Source organism: Epinephelus fuscoguttatus, linkage group LG12 (assembly GCF_011397635.1).
Source record: "Epinephelus fuscoguttatus linkage group LG12, E.fuscoguttatus.final_Chr_v1".
NCBI classification, from domain to species: Eukaryota; Metazoa; Chordata; class Actinopteri; order Perciformes; family Serranidae; genus Epinephelus; species Epinephelus fuscoguttatus.
The window spans coordinates 22,657,687-22,673,074 of record NC_064763.1 but is presented as its reverse complement, the minus strand read 5'-3'; the positions used below and the strand labels follow the sequence as shown (position 1 = coordinate 22,673,074).

The 15,388-nt window shown below is 36.8% G+C and overlaps 1 protein-coding gene across 1 annotated transcript in view; it reads left to right on the top strand.

The window, feature by feature from the left end:
- Positions 1-6,562, top strand: part of LOC125898570 (flotillin-2a-like) — a 35,620-nt gene extending 29,058 nt beyond the window's left edge. The window contains exon 11 of the mRNA XM_049592407.1: positions 1,775-6,562. Within this exon, the coding sequence (XP_049448364.1) occupies positions 1,775-1,825 (51 nt within the window). The 3' untranslated portion in view covers positions 1,826-6,562. The remainder of the gene's footprint in view (positions 1-1,774) is intronic.
- Positions 6,563-15,388: the final 8,826 nt, after the last annotated feature.

Sequence of the window (15,388 nt, the reverse complement as noted above, 5' to 3'; positions counted from 1 at the left end):
TACATTTTGGATTCTGTTGCCTCAACTCGCTGCCACCCTCTGTTGGTTAGCTGTGGTATTTTAGAGGGAGGAGACTGAGGGAATGAGAAGCGAACTGTTTTAATAATCAAGATTCTTTACCAAAATAAGTGCTGGTTGGTGGATCAGATTCACACTGGATTAAACACCGACCCTTCTTCACTCCACAACTCCACCAGTCTCTCCTCCTTTGCACAGTCCAAGAAAACCAAGACTTGTTCACGTTCTTGCACCTCCCCAGAGTCCCCTCGATGTTTACTGTCTACACAGTTTGCAGCTTCCTGTTTGGTGCTGGAGAGGGCAAAGCTATTGACAGTGTTGACAGTGTTCATGTTTAGAAATTCAGTATTTGCACGAACCAAAACTAAAACCTTACCAAAATAATAAACTAGTTTGATTTTACGGGAACATCAAGATGAGGAAAAAGACTGAGTTAAGACAGCTCGGGCTGAGTTTTATGACCATCTCACAGCAAACAATCGAGATCACGAGAGCATCATTGTTGCCTCCTGTAGCGAGACCTAGCTGCACAGCGCTGTGTCAGCGCTTGAGAAAGCTCTGGAATCGCCATATTACCATGTGCTTGTGTTTGTTTCTCTAAACCAATCACAATCCTCAAAGCCCAGGATGTAGCGACGTTGCCCTTGCAAAATAGTGTCAAGGGGGAACACACACAGCGACAGGGCTAACTGTTAGCATCACATGGCTAACGTTACTTAATTGTCACTAACAGGTTTAACAAAAGAGTCTAGCTGCCTTGTTGTCAGTGTGAGTTTGTTTGAAACGTATAATGTTTCAGTACAGTTAGTGCTGCTGCTGTGTTAGCTCATGCTAACTGTGCAGATTCTCCAGGAGGAGATCAGCTCCTTTGACAGCAGCAATAGAAGGTTTGCTGATCTTTTTTGGGGCATTTTTAGTCTTTATTTGATAGGACAGACAAGTGAGAAGGGGGGAGAGAGAGAAAGAGGGAGTGACATGCAGCAAAGGGCCACAGTCAAACCTGGGCCGCTGCGGCGACAGCCTTGTACATGGGGCGCCTGCTCTACCACTAAGCCACTGACGCCCCAAAGGTTTGTCGATCTGGTGGGGAATTGGGACGGTCCGAGATCACACCTCCCAGCGCAAAAAGGAACACGTTTAGGCATCGTTTGACTGGAGACATTTCAAAATTCGTTGCAAATCAACTCCAGTTGGCTTTGTCAGAAAACAGATCAACATCAGGCATTTAAATCTGGCAAGATGAAGTCCGGGGTTTTCCAAAGTGCGTTAGCAAGTTGTTCTGTCCACTGTAGATCTATACAACAATTCACTGAAAGAACAAAGCAGACATGACTTACTGCACAATCCAAATTAGCGTGTAAGTTGCGGGGTTGCAGATTGTTGTTTCCTGTAGCAAAAGGGGATTTTGAAAATGGTAACAGTGGAAGGAAGGGAGACAGTTGGCCAACAGCAGGCTTATAGCCACAGTTAACATCAGGTGAGTCAGACTAAGGGAGATACATAAATGAGAGCGAGATAAGTCTTTTGTGTTGTGCATAGAAAAAGTCTCAAATCTTTAATTTCAACTTGTGGAAAAATGGGAGCAAAAACAAAAGTGTTGCATTTCTTTCTTTTGTTTATTAAATATGTAAATGTAGAGATTAATGTGTACATAGAGGAATTGTGTCTGAATGTTTGACAGCACTGTGAGTTAGGCCCTTTATTTTTGTAATTCTCCATTAAAACCAGCTAATCGTCTTGTCCCCTGTCCCCACAGATCCCTGCGCTCCAGAAGATGATGGGCCCACAGTGCCAAACAGCCATCTGATGAATCAGGCCAGAGCCTCGTTACTCTGAATCCTTCCACATATATCTGCCTCAAGCATGAAAAGAGTTTTTTCAGCCTCTGACCCCTTATGCAACTGCCTTTGACCAGAAACACTTGACACCAACCAAGAAGTTTTTATATTTTTAAGAGGTTTTTAATTTTCTAAAGGAAAAAAAAAGCTGGGGCCTTACTTCTAAAGGACCAGATTATATGTTTTGTTTTTAGTTGTAGATACATTGATCCTTATCACACTGCACTAGTTAGCCAGGATTATATGCTGCCATCCTCTCCAGTCGGCCCACTTTGAATGTGGTGGTGTTAGATATCATTTTTGGAGGGAGAAGCCTCCAGTCTTCAGTGCTAGAAAGAGTCCAAAACACAACGGCCAAATCTTGATATTGTTCTCCAGAGCTGTTTAAGTTTCTGCCTGGAGTTTGGAGTGCACCACCTCCCTGTCAGGTGTATTCACCGTTGGGAGCAGCTCCCGCCTCTTCATCCTCCAACTGTCATCCAACGCTCAGCGCCCAGTTAGTGACGTACCTCGCAGTAGACTGAGCCCAGTGTGATGGGCAGCTTTTATTTTTCCTTTGCCTTTATGCTTTCATAGATTAGTTAACTCTAACTCAGAGAGATCTCGATGGATTACCAAACCGCTGTTACACATACCAGATCTTCACCCACTGTGATTGTAAAATTTATTATGGTATCAGTACTATCTGAATCACTTGTATGATAATTCTTACCTCTGTCATGTTGCCTGTCTTCTCGTTCTGATGTGCAGTGCCTGTTCACCACTCAAGTGCCCAAACCTTAGGACAGTAAGTGGTTTGGCTTTAGATGGATTTATGTCACAATCACTATATATATATAAATATATCACTGTATGTCACACAGTATATCGCTGTGTTATAGCTGGATTAAGTTTTAATATCGCTCTTGTAACATCTGCTTGTACTAACAACAGTGTTTACTCTTCACTTTTGTCGCATGTTTGGACTCATAGGCCGCGATAAACACAAAGCCATACTTAGAGAAGTTTAGCCTTAAAGAAGAAACCCTGGACGCCTGCCGGGCTTACCGGACATTTCTTTATAACTCGAGTGGTAATCGTTCAGGGTCTGAGCTTTAATCCATTTTGTTACTCCTCTCTGTCTCTTTACTCCTCCTGAGATTAACTGTCAGTCCTCCTCCTACTCAGATGCTGTCACATATTGCTCCGATGTTGTTTTGAAATATTTTGTAGACTACAATCATGGATGGATTACTAAATGGGCCACCCGGGCAAAGGCCTAAGGGTCCAAAGGGTCAGGGGGCCCTGGGGCCAGACACTCTGTTTGAAGTGACACACCTTAAGAGCCGTCCACATCAAGAACGATAATAATATGAGCATCAATACTGATGAACAATAAAGTTATGTAAACACTGGTGCCAAACGCTGCGCACCCCAGCTGTGACGCCCTGTAAATTCAGATGGATTTGATTTTGACCGGCTGTCTGTGTTCGCTCTGAAAGTGATCCAGACTGTCACTTTCGTTAAAGTTGTGGTGTGGCCTACACCATCCACTTGAGTTAGAACCATTTTTAGTTATCATTCTCGGTGTGGACGGCCCTTTATTGGAAAGAAAAATCAGACAACCTCAAAGACATACCAACTAATCGCAAAGAGACAGAAAACAACAAAAAAGGAACAACAGACATTGTAAAGAGACGTAAAACAACCACATAGAGATGTAAAATGACTATAAAGGAACACAACACAACCACGAAGACATAAAACGACTATAAAGGAACACAACACAACCACAAAGAGACGTAAAACCACCACATAGACATAAACAGGGTTCCCACGAAATTCCTTGAAAAGTTATGAAATGATAAAGGCCTGGAAATTGTTTGGAAATAACAGTGTTTTGGAAAGGTGTTGAATACACATTATGTTGGCTGTTTAACATATGTTCATAAACATGTCTAACATTACATGTACATGTTCCTTGTATTACTGATTTAAAATCTAGTGCTGCGCTGCGTGACTGTTGAAACGTCACTAGTATCATGTGATACACGCTCCCTTTTGAGGGAAAGAAGCACAAAAAGTACCCGTATGTGCCAGTCAGCTCTATTGGCATCATCTGCAGCTAGGCAGTGGCTTGAATGTCTAATAAGTGAGTAAAGTTGGCAAGTGCTAGCAGTTGCACTTATCTGCAAATGCCAGGGAAGGGCGTGTTTGATAGCGTATGGCTGTATCAGGACACATTTTACTTCAAGTCATGGATATGGGGTTAAATATTGTGTTGAAAGTGTGGGAACCCTGCATACAAACAACCACAAAGACACACTTCACGACTAGAAACTATGTTTTTGTCTCTTTCAGTATGGGGGTCTTGCTCCTTTGTAGAAGGAGTGTGTTCATGTGTTGTTGTTTTTTCCATGTCTGCACCCGGGAACCCATTGTCTCGTAATCTGTCCATCACTATATACATATTTTATAACTTTAAACAGTAACATCCTCCTCACATCTTCAGTTTGAAAGTTGTCACCAAATCTGTGATGACAAAGCAGGAATATAAGTTGCAGGATAATTGAGGTGTGACAAGGGGGTTTGTCTTCAGTTTGGTAGATGTTAATCGAGCGGTTGGACCAATGACTCTTTTTTTCAGCTCTCATTTCTTCTCTTCAGTCGAATTACCACACGTAGTCTGTTACAATCATTTAACTGTTGAAAGCCAGATGACAAAGTGATGGCTCAGTGTTACACAATCAATTGTGACATGAGGACAGTGTGCAACAAGTTTCAATCTCTAGATGGCAGGATTTAAACCCGAATGAGCCTTTTGTTGCTGCTGTTATAAATTTTTATTACTTTTATTTTCATACCTGTGTTGTTTAACTAGTTCATCCAGGCTGCCCTGTTTTAATTTCCTGTTTAATCACATTGTGAATTATCTTTAACCACTTTACAGAATCTGTGACCTTTAAATATATTGTTTCTATTTTGCCACTGACCGTTATCAAACAAAAGTTTTCATAGTCACACCATTTTCTTCATTTTCTGTGAATAAACATGTGGCTTGTTTGGTCTGAGCAAATTTCATCTTGTTTTTGTCTTTGATGTGAGTGTGACCGTTTCCTTTCGTTTCCTTGTGTGTCTGCTTATTTGACCAGTTGTAACTGTTGGTGAAAACGCTGCCTGTCTTGCCACAAATACAGTAACGTTGTTAACCTGTTTGATGTGTAATGTTCCTTACCATCATTTGGAAAGGCCAGTATTTTTTAACAAGTTAATTAGACATCAGTCATTAGTCATTAAAATCTTATCTCCATTTTCAAACTGTACTTCAGGGACACGGAGGAGATTGAGACAAGTGTCATTTTAATTCGGCTGGACAATACATGATTGACATTTTTTGTCAAACACAGTGGCTGATCTGGAAATACAAAATTTTACCCCCAGTGTCATTTCTGAAAGTATTCACGGTGAGAAAACCGCTTCAGAATTGTCTTGACAGTATAAAAATGTAGCATTATGTTCTTTACATATCTGAGATGAATCAACTGCGAGTGGTTGTGTTGTATGGAGGACCGAGACTGCCAAAATCAAACATTCTAAAAAAAAAAAAAAAAAAGACTTGATAAATAAATTGATATGACATTAAATGTGCCAAAAAAATTGAAAACAAATGTGACATAGCTGATTTCAAAATTCTTCTTTATATATATTTCCTTTTAAAAAATTGATTCCCCATTTATATATATAAGTAATTTTTAAATGTATTTATTTTTGCATTTCGATTTATTTTTGATTTTTTAAGATGAATTTATTTATTTAGGCATGGCATTATAGAAGCAATGCATATTTAGTGGATCCATGCACTCTAATGTTGATAAACCAAAGTTGACCTCATAACAAGAAATAATGGGGGGAAAAGAAAATAATACAAAAATAAACAAATTCAGAAAAAAAATGCATAAATATTTATAGAATTAAATATATTTATAAATAAATACATGTAAAATTAAATTTAAAAAATAAATGCAAATATAAATTAATACATTTAAAAATAAATGCAAATAAATAATTAAATTGGGAAATTAAGCAGGCAAGTAAATAAATAGGGGAACCAATACAAAGATCACATTTTATTATTTTTGTTTTTAATACTATTTTTCATACATTTAACGGCATAATTTATTTATCGAGTCATTTATTTATTTATTTTATTTTGGCAGAATTCATCCTCCGTAGTTTCCAAGCTGGGCAAAGGTTAAAGCAACTGAATAAAATGGTTAACTTAGTGTTATACTTTGTATTGCTCCTTTTAGTTAGAAAAATAGATTTTATTTGTACTCAGTGCCTTTGTTGTTAAACAATGAAGAGGTCATTCACACTTAATGTGCAGTCCGTTGACTTGTGATCATAGCATTGGGAGTACTGATGTGATATTCTATTATGAATTTACTGTAAGACAAAGATCGACTTGTAGAATATATGAATGTTATAAATATATAGTGTTCAGCTCTAAGTTTTCCTCTTTCTATTTTTTCAGTTTTATGTACTTCTAGAACTTTAATGCAAATGTGTTAGGGAACGATATAGATTTAAATATCTAGTTAAATATTATAGTGTTGAGTAGCATTTAACAGCTTTTCCTTTGGGTTCTGGACCTCTTAAAGTATTTTCATTTTTTATTTTGGCCATTATATCGTGTGCCAGAAAAAAAAAAAACTTTTTTTTTTTTTAAACTTGCATTGTCTAATCAGATCTTTGTGTTGTTCTAAGTGGCATTTATTAAAGACCAAACACTAGAGACCTACGCCTTAACTCTTCATCTGAAGCACGTCCATCTGTCGTCTGTCATGGAGATGATGTGTAACCTCTATTTAAATGATATTGTGGATTTATCTGGTGGCTTCTCATGTTAACACTGGCCTTTGGGGAAAACTGATCCAGCATGGCATTTCAAGCAGCATGTGTTCGTGTTATTCTGTGTTGTGTGACGCCCTATAATAATAAATGTTATAACACTTCCTGTCCGCCTCCTCTGTCTGTGTGTCTGTTACAGAATATTGAAAGCTTTGGGTTCAGCACGAGCAGATGTGACCAGTGGTGGAGGAAGTATTCAGGTCATTTACTGCAGCATGAGTAAATACTCCACTACAAAAGTCTTACACTCAAAACCTTAGGGAGAATTATGGGTGATTTGGACATAAGGTCAAATGGGACAGTATAACTACACAGGGTTTATTTTCTCACCTGATGAGAGAGAAGAAAAACTTAAGAGCGCCTAAGTCGAGGAAAACTTTATTTCCATTTGCAGTATTATTTTTGGCAGTATGGCTCTGTCCTGGGGCCTCTGCCTTTCTTAGGCCTCTTCCATGCGCCTATGTGGGAAGCCTGAGGCGGAGAGAGCACACCTGTCTGCCCTTCCAAGTGCAAACGAGGAGAGAGCACACCTCTCTGCCCTTCCATGTGCCTACATGGAAAGTCTAAGGCGGGGAGAGCAGCAGCAAAGACCCCCTGGGAACAGAACAGAGCAACATCAATGACAAACAGAAATGACATTGATAAGTCAGACACAACATGAAAAGGAAGAGCTGGGGTGGAGGCAGGTTGCAAAGTGGCTTGCAGAGGAAGCAGCAACAGTAGGCAGGCCAGAGCAGTTTAAATAGGGCGTCCTGAATGAGATTCACCAATTGGTTGCATAGAAAAGAATCATGTGATCTATCAGCTGACTCCCTTCCGTCAATCAGCTGCTCCATCAGTTGATTGGCTGTTTGAGATCAGCTGATGTAGCTGGGATGTGAGCTGAGCTTGACATCATGTCCTGCCTGAACTAACGCTATGCTCATTTTTTGTTGAGCCATAGCTGTGGAAAAACCATATTAAAACTGCATGCCCTCATAGGTGTGACATCACGTAGGTGGGTGGGGCAGGTTTTAAACAGGAAGTTGACCTTGATATGAGTGAGGCGCGGAAAACAACATGAGCTTTAGCTCATTTTAATTATAAGGTCATAAATTGTCATAGCTAATGTATTGTACAAACCTTTGGTGGAAACACAATTATGATGTACTTCTGCTCTAATATAAGTAAATAGTTTGTATTTGTGTCTATTTTTGGAATTAAGCTGATAGATAATGTGCATGTATGTTCTAGATTAGTGCTTCCGAACCTCTTCTTGTGTGCAGAACCCTAATCCACAATGAAAATATTTATGAACTAGCTGGATTTTGCCAGGTGCTTTTTGCTAGCTGGACTGTTGCGTGCTAGCAAAAAGCACCAAGTTCACACTAATTCGCTATCCAAGCCAACCCTAACACTCAGCCTTGACCTCTGAACCCAACCCTAACTAACCTTGATGAGCTTTTTTTGAACCTCAACTAAATGTTTTCAAATTTTCAAACCCCAAATTTTTTGTTTAACCCAATTAAATGTATTAAATTAATTTCGGACTTCATTTTTTTTTTTTTAACACCTCAATTAAACATGTTCATTGACATTTGCTGGGAGAGAATTAAGGGCAATGTGGAAGGGAGGGGGGCTGTGTGACAGTGAGGAAAGACAGCTTTATATTGTACTCATGGACAGACCTTAGCAGTAAAGCCTAACAGAAATGTACACGGAGTCATAATGAAGAACAGGAAACGAAAAATGTGCATGTGAAATCATATTAAAGCATGAAATAAAAAGGTTTAGGGTCAGTTTTCTCAAAAAGAGTTTGTCACACCTCCCTGAAATATGACGTAACTGTCTTTTCTCATCAAATTTACAGGTAACATCTTCAGTATTGCAGAAATGCATCATTTATTGGGCTGTGGAGGAAATTCAAAAGCAGTCCCAATCACCCTTAATTCACCCTTCTCATGTAAAAGTATGTAATGAGCAAAAATGTACTCACAGTGCAGTGAAATGCTCGCTGTGAGTGTTTTAGTATTATATATAGTACAGTATTTACCTCTGAGATGCAGTACTTGAGTAACTGTACCACACCACTGGTTGCTCTTACTGTGTTTGTATTTCTTCTTCTTCTGTCACTTCATTAGCTGCACAACATTTTGCCAAACAACTGCAGTTTAAAAATAATCTGGCTGACTGACACTGGCACATTTACAGAAATGCTGATTAAGGTGTGTTGTCTGTGTAAGTAAGGAAAATGAAACTTGCTGTCAGTCTTTTGTTGTTATCTAGAGTCATATGTCTTCAGGACATGAGCCATCACGTCCCCCAGCAGCTGATGGATGACATGGCTGCTCTGATCCTGAAGAGGGCAGTCATGGCACAAACATGAACAGAGAGGACACAGACACTGCAGCCAGAAACAAACTCCAGTACCACTGCTGTAAATAAATATTAACTTTAAAGAAACCACCAGTGATACTGATAATCATTTATCTTCCGGGGTTTTGATAATTTTAAGAAGAGAGCTTGAAATTATTTAAATTCTAGTTATTATAATAAATAACAATTAAATGTGAGATAAGTGCAAGCATTTAGCTGCCGCACAGGGAGAGATGTGAACTCATCACAGCTTTTTGGGAGCCTTTCTTATGGGGAATAATTTAAAAACACTTTATTTTTTAGTACAGTATTTTTAAGCAGTATTTTTAGGGTTTTTTTCTTTTGTTCTGTCTTCTCCCAGTTTGTTTTAGACAATGTGGAAATACGTTCTTGTAGAGTAGAATCCACAGTGTTATATTTTTGTCCTGATCTGAGTCAGGGATGATGGGGTGAGGAAGGAGGGGTGAGAAGTGGACAAAGCTAGAAACACGTGGCAGGGACATGGTGGATGGGAAACACTACATGATGTAACTAAATTAAGATTACAGTTACTTGTCATTAAGGAAAATATAAGGTAGAACTTTTCTCTCCTTCAGCAAACAGTTTCATGAACCCCCTCCCAACAACTTTCCCCTGATGACTTTGTATAAACCAGCCTGTTGTGTAATGACAGCTGTAATGACATCCTTTCCTGTCTTTACGTGTGGTGAAGAATTAAAAGAAACTTATCTCAAATGCAAACGGAAAAAAATGTTGCACTGCTGCTGCAGATAAAGAGTCAAAGTCAAAACCCACCACCCAGATAGTCCTGCCTCCATCTTTATCTGTGCTTACAGAAGGACCTCTCACACCCCGAACCAGCTCCCACACCCTGACCAGGGAGTTTGTCACTATGGCAACAGTCATGTCCCACCTAAAACTCAGACCTTGCTAAAGAACATGTCGCAGTTCAGATACAGCAACTATAAATAAAGACATGGTTACTGAATTGAAATATTGTGCCATTGTTAAAGAAGAATCACAGTCCGTCTCCCTCTGCAGGTTTATACTAACTGTGATAAATGAACTTGACCTTAAAGTGGTGATGTAATGGTGGCTGAGGACGTGACTATACTGTGAATGTTTGTATGTTAATGACTTGCTATTGAAGCAGATACATTCATCAGTGTTACATGAGAAGAAACTGGACTCAATACTTGAAAGAGGTGGTTTTATTCATGGAGTGCCAAATGTAAAAATTGGGTTACCTTTTTTTTCCTATTTTTTTTCTGATTATATATTATTAATATTAAGCTCATCTTTATCACATTCAGTATAGTCATAGTCATAGTATGTCATCAGAAATCATCAAAAAATGGTCATAGTTCAATTTTCAATCCAATTCAATTTTATTTATAATCCCCAATATCACAAATCACAACTTGCCTCAGAGGGCTTTACAGCATCCCTCTGTCCTTTGGTAGAAACCTCAGGAAGAGGAACTGAGGAGGGTTCCCTTTCCAGGACGGACAGACGTGCAATACATGTAGTACAAAGCAGATCAACATAATACATTTACAGTGATCCATATGACACAATGATACATGAAGAGAGCCAGAGCCACAGAGAGATGCAGGACAAACAGTGATGACAGTAGCTTACAACAACATTTATTTAAATAATGATATCAGAATAATAATTATGGCTATTGTGATACAATATGTTGAAAGTATATAGTATAGTAAGTGTTAATATATGACAGCATATGTATGTGACAATAATGATATGTGTATGTATAATATGTCATCAGAAATTATAAAAGAAATTGATTATAGTATAGTATGTCATCAGAAAACCATCAAAATGGTCATAATATAGTAGGTCATGTCATCAAAAAACAGTAGGCCTAATAGTAGGCCTATAGTATGTCACCAAAAATCCTATAAAAAAAAACCCCAAAACGGTCATAGTAAAGTATGTTATCAGAAAACCATCAAAATGGTCATAGTAAAGTATGTCATCAAAATATAATAAAATTGGTCAGAGTATAGTATGTTATCAAAATTCATAAAAATGGTCATAGTCGTCAAAACACATGGAAAAAAAATCATAGTATAGCATGTTGTCCAAAATCATGAAAAAACATCATAGTATAGTATGTCATCCATAACCATGAAAAAAAAGTCACAGTATAGCTTGTCCTCCCAAATTATGAAAAAATGTCATAGTATAGTATGTTGTCAAAAACCATGAAAAAACGTCAGAGTATAGTATGTCGTTTAATGCCATGAAAAAAATGTCATAGTATAGTATGTCGTCCAAAATCATGAAAGAATGTCATAGTATAGTGTGTCGTCCAAAACAATAAACAAAGTCATAATATAGTACTTCTTCCAAAATAATGAAAAAAAGTGATAGTGTACTATGTCATCAAAAATCATGACAAAAAGTCATAGTATAGCGTGCCATCGGAAATCATGAAAAAAATTCATATATTATGTCGTCCAAAACCATATAAAAAAGTCATAGCATAGTATGTCATCCAAAACCATGAAAAAAAGGTCATAGCATAGTATGTTGTCCAAAACTATGCAAAAAAGTCATTGTATAGCTTGTCGTCCAAAACCATTAAATATTGTTATAGTATAGTATGTCATCAAAAACCATGAAAAAAGTCAGAGTATAGTATATCGTCCACAACCGTGAAAAAATTTCATCGTATACTATGTCGTCCAAAATCATGAAAAAAAGTCATAGTATAGTATGTCGTCAAAAACCTTGAAAAAAAGTCATACATACAGTATGTCATCCAAATTCATGATAAAAAGTCATAGTATAGTATGTTGTCCCACACCATATAAAAAAGTTATAGAATAATATGTCATCCAAAACCTTGAAAAAATGTCATAGTATAGTATGTTGTCCAAAACCATATAAAAAACTCATAGTATAGTATGTCGTCCAAATTCATGAAAAGATGTCATAGTATAGTATGTCATTAAAAACCATGAAAAAAAGTGATAGTATAGTATGTTGTCGCAAACCATGAAAAATTGTTATAGTATAGCATGTCATCCAAAACCTTGAAAAAATTTCATAGTATAGTATGTCGTCCAAATTCATGAAAAAAAGTCATAGTACAGTATGTTGTCCACAACCATAAAAAAGTCATAGTATAGTATGTTGTCCAAGATCATGAAAAAAGTCATAGTATAGTATGTCATCAAAAACCATGAAAAAAAGTCATAGTATAGTATGTCGTCCAAAATCATGAAAAAAAGTCATAGTATAGTATGTCGTCAAAAACCTTGAAAAAAAGTCATAGTATAGTATGTCATCCAAAATCATGAAAAAAAAGTCACAGTATAGTATGTCGTCCAAAATCATGAAAAAAAGTCACAGTATAGTATGTCGTCCAAAACCATGAAAAAAGTCACAGTATAGTATGTCGTCCAAAACCATGAAAAAAGTCACAGTATAGTATGTCATCCAAAATCATGAAAAAAAAGTCACAGTATAGTATGTCGTCCAAAATCATGAAAAAAAGTCACAGTATAGTATGTCGTCCAAAACCATGAAAAAAAGTCACAGTATAGTATGTCATCCAAAATCATGAAAAAAAAGTCATAGTATAGTATGTCGTCCAAAATCATGAAAAAAGTCATAGTATAGTATGTCGTCCAAAACCATGAAAAAAGTCACAGTATAGTATGTCATCCAAAACCATGAAAAAGTCACAGTATAGTATGTCGTCCAAAACCATAAAAAAGTCATAGTATAGTATGTCGTCCAAAATCATGAAAAAAGTCATAGTATAGTATGTCGTCCAAACTCATGAAAAAAAGTCACAGTATAGTATGTCGTCCAAAACCATGAAAAAAGTCACAGTATAGTATGTCGTCCAAAACCATAAAAAAGTCACAGTATGGTATGTCGTCCAAAACCATAAAAAAGTCATAGTATAGTATGTCGTCCAAAATCATGAAAAAAAGTCACAGTATAGTATGTCGTCCAAAACCATAAAAAAGTCATAGTACAGTATATCGTCTAAAATCATGAAAAAAAGTCACAGTATAGTATGTCATCCAAAACCATGAAAAAAGTCATAGTATAGTATGTCGTCCAAAACCGTGAAAAAAAGTCATAGTATAGTATGTCGTCCAAAATCGTGAAAAAAAGTCACAGTATAGTATGTCGTCCAAAACCATGAAAAAAGTCACAGTATAATATGTCGTCCAAAACCATGAAAAAAGTCACAGTATAGTATGTCGTCCAAAATCGTGAAAAAAAGTCATAGTATAGTATGTCGTCCAAAACCATGAAAAAAATTGTCATAGTCATCGGAAATCATCAAGCATGATCTTAGTATAGTATGTCATAAAAGTATGAAAATTGGTCATATACTTGTGTACATTACTCTGATCTAGTTCAGGGTCCATAGGTTTTATTGTGGCAGAAGGTGAGAGAGTAAAGTCCACCACACCGACTTACTTTTTTTCTTACAAATGCAGTGTATTATTCATGGACATACTGTTCGAGATTGAAGACAAACCACGCTGCTTTCACCATCCAGGCATAATTTAATGCTTTAAATTTGACATGTGGTGTCCTTATGACATTTCTGATAAAAACAGATCTCAGCTCACCACATCCTGGAATCTAGCTGAGCACATGAATAAGAGTTTGATAAATCAGATAACATCACATCAGCTGACGCATTAAATTCCAATCCATGAAACCATCACACATAAATCCACAGGCTATGAGCTTCAGGAGACGTAAACTGTATTATTATGTGATAAAGCTCCGGGCATTCTAGTCGATGATGAAGAAATGTCTTTACTGCTTTAGTCTTTTAATTAGACATGTTTGATGCAGACAGGTCACAACAAAATTCTGTAGTGGTTTGGACATTAAAAATATTTGGGGGAGAATGTGAAATATTGAGGAAAGTATTTCTGATGCTGCTGCTAAGTGAAAGGTGTGGGAAAAAAATCAACATTGGCACAAAATGACCCATTCAGTCAACCTTTATTCATACTTGAGAGATCTTACAGAAGCAAAAGGATAAAACAAAACAATATACATTCACAAAAAAAGGGCAACACCATTCAGAGATAATAAAAATCAATACTAGAAAAGCACTCAGAGAGTGCAGACCTCCGCCAAGTAGGTGATATTCCCTCCCCCTCTGCATCAGATTTTGCAGCCTGCATCATAATTCAGTTATTTGCATCACTATCATTATTGGGTTATATATGCCTTCACCGTGGAGACACTGTGGTGTATTTATTTCGTTTTTATTTTGTACCAACTCAGAATATGTTTTTTTGTATTTTTCACTTTCTTTTATTCCAACACAGAACATTAATTTCAACTTTAGAATTACAACAATATTTAGCAATAAGAAGACGACGTGCTTTCCGGCCACCAGATGGCGCTATTTTCACCATCTTTAGAAATTGGAATCGCTGCTGAGGCTGTCAGATGATTGACTTTTTTATTATCTTATCCACTTTGCTTCAACCGATCACCACCAAAATTTTATCATCTGTTCCTTGTCCCATTATCCACCTTTCCTGAAAATTTCATCAAAATCCGTTCATAACTTTTTCAGTTATTTTGCAGAAAAACAGACAAACAGACCAACGGCAGTGAAAACATAACCTCCTTGGCGGAGGTAATAAACTTTACGATAGTGAAAATAATTTGATAAAATAGGATAATTAAAATGTTAAATAAAATACAGCTGTGTAGAAAGCCACCAAATTTTGCAATTAGTATAGATCATTTGACAGATAACAAAATACACAGGGGGTTGGTTGGCACAATGTTCACTCTCAGCTATATTTCTCCGGCATAATTTATGTTATGATATTCTGAGCAGCAGCAAATGACAGGTTTAACTCTCAGCCATAAATAAATATGTTTTAATCCATGCAAATGTTTCTAAACTTAGATGATTTCTGATAAAGGTCAAGTTGTGCATTTGTGCCAATCAGCCACATCATGTTAAAATAGTATAGTTACAATTAAATGAAGCAATTTGAGCTTTTGATTTAAACAAGAACCAGAAAAAATGAACATTTAATCGGAAATCTGTAAATGTTTTAAACCAAATTACATTTTTAAGCACTTCAACCATTGGAACGTCTGATTATTTTTGCCATTGATTTTTCAAAATAACAATAACAAATTAACAATGATAACTTTAAAAAAGAAAAAAAAATCTTTCAAAAATCGAATTTTACTTTCTCATTTTCAGTGGTTACATTACATGTAATTAAATTACAAAATAGTAATCAGTT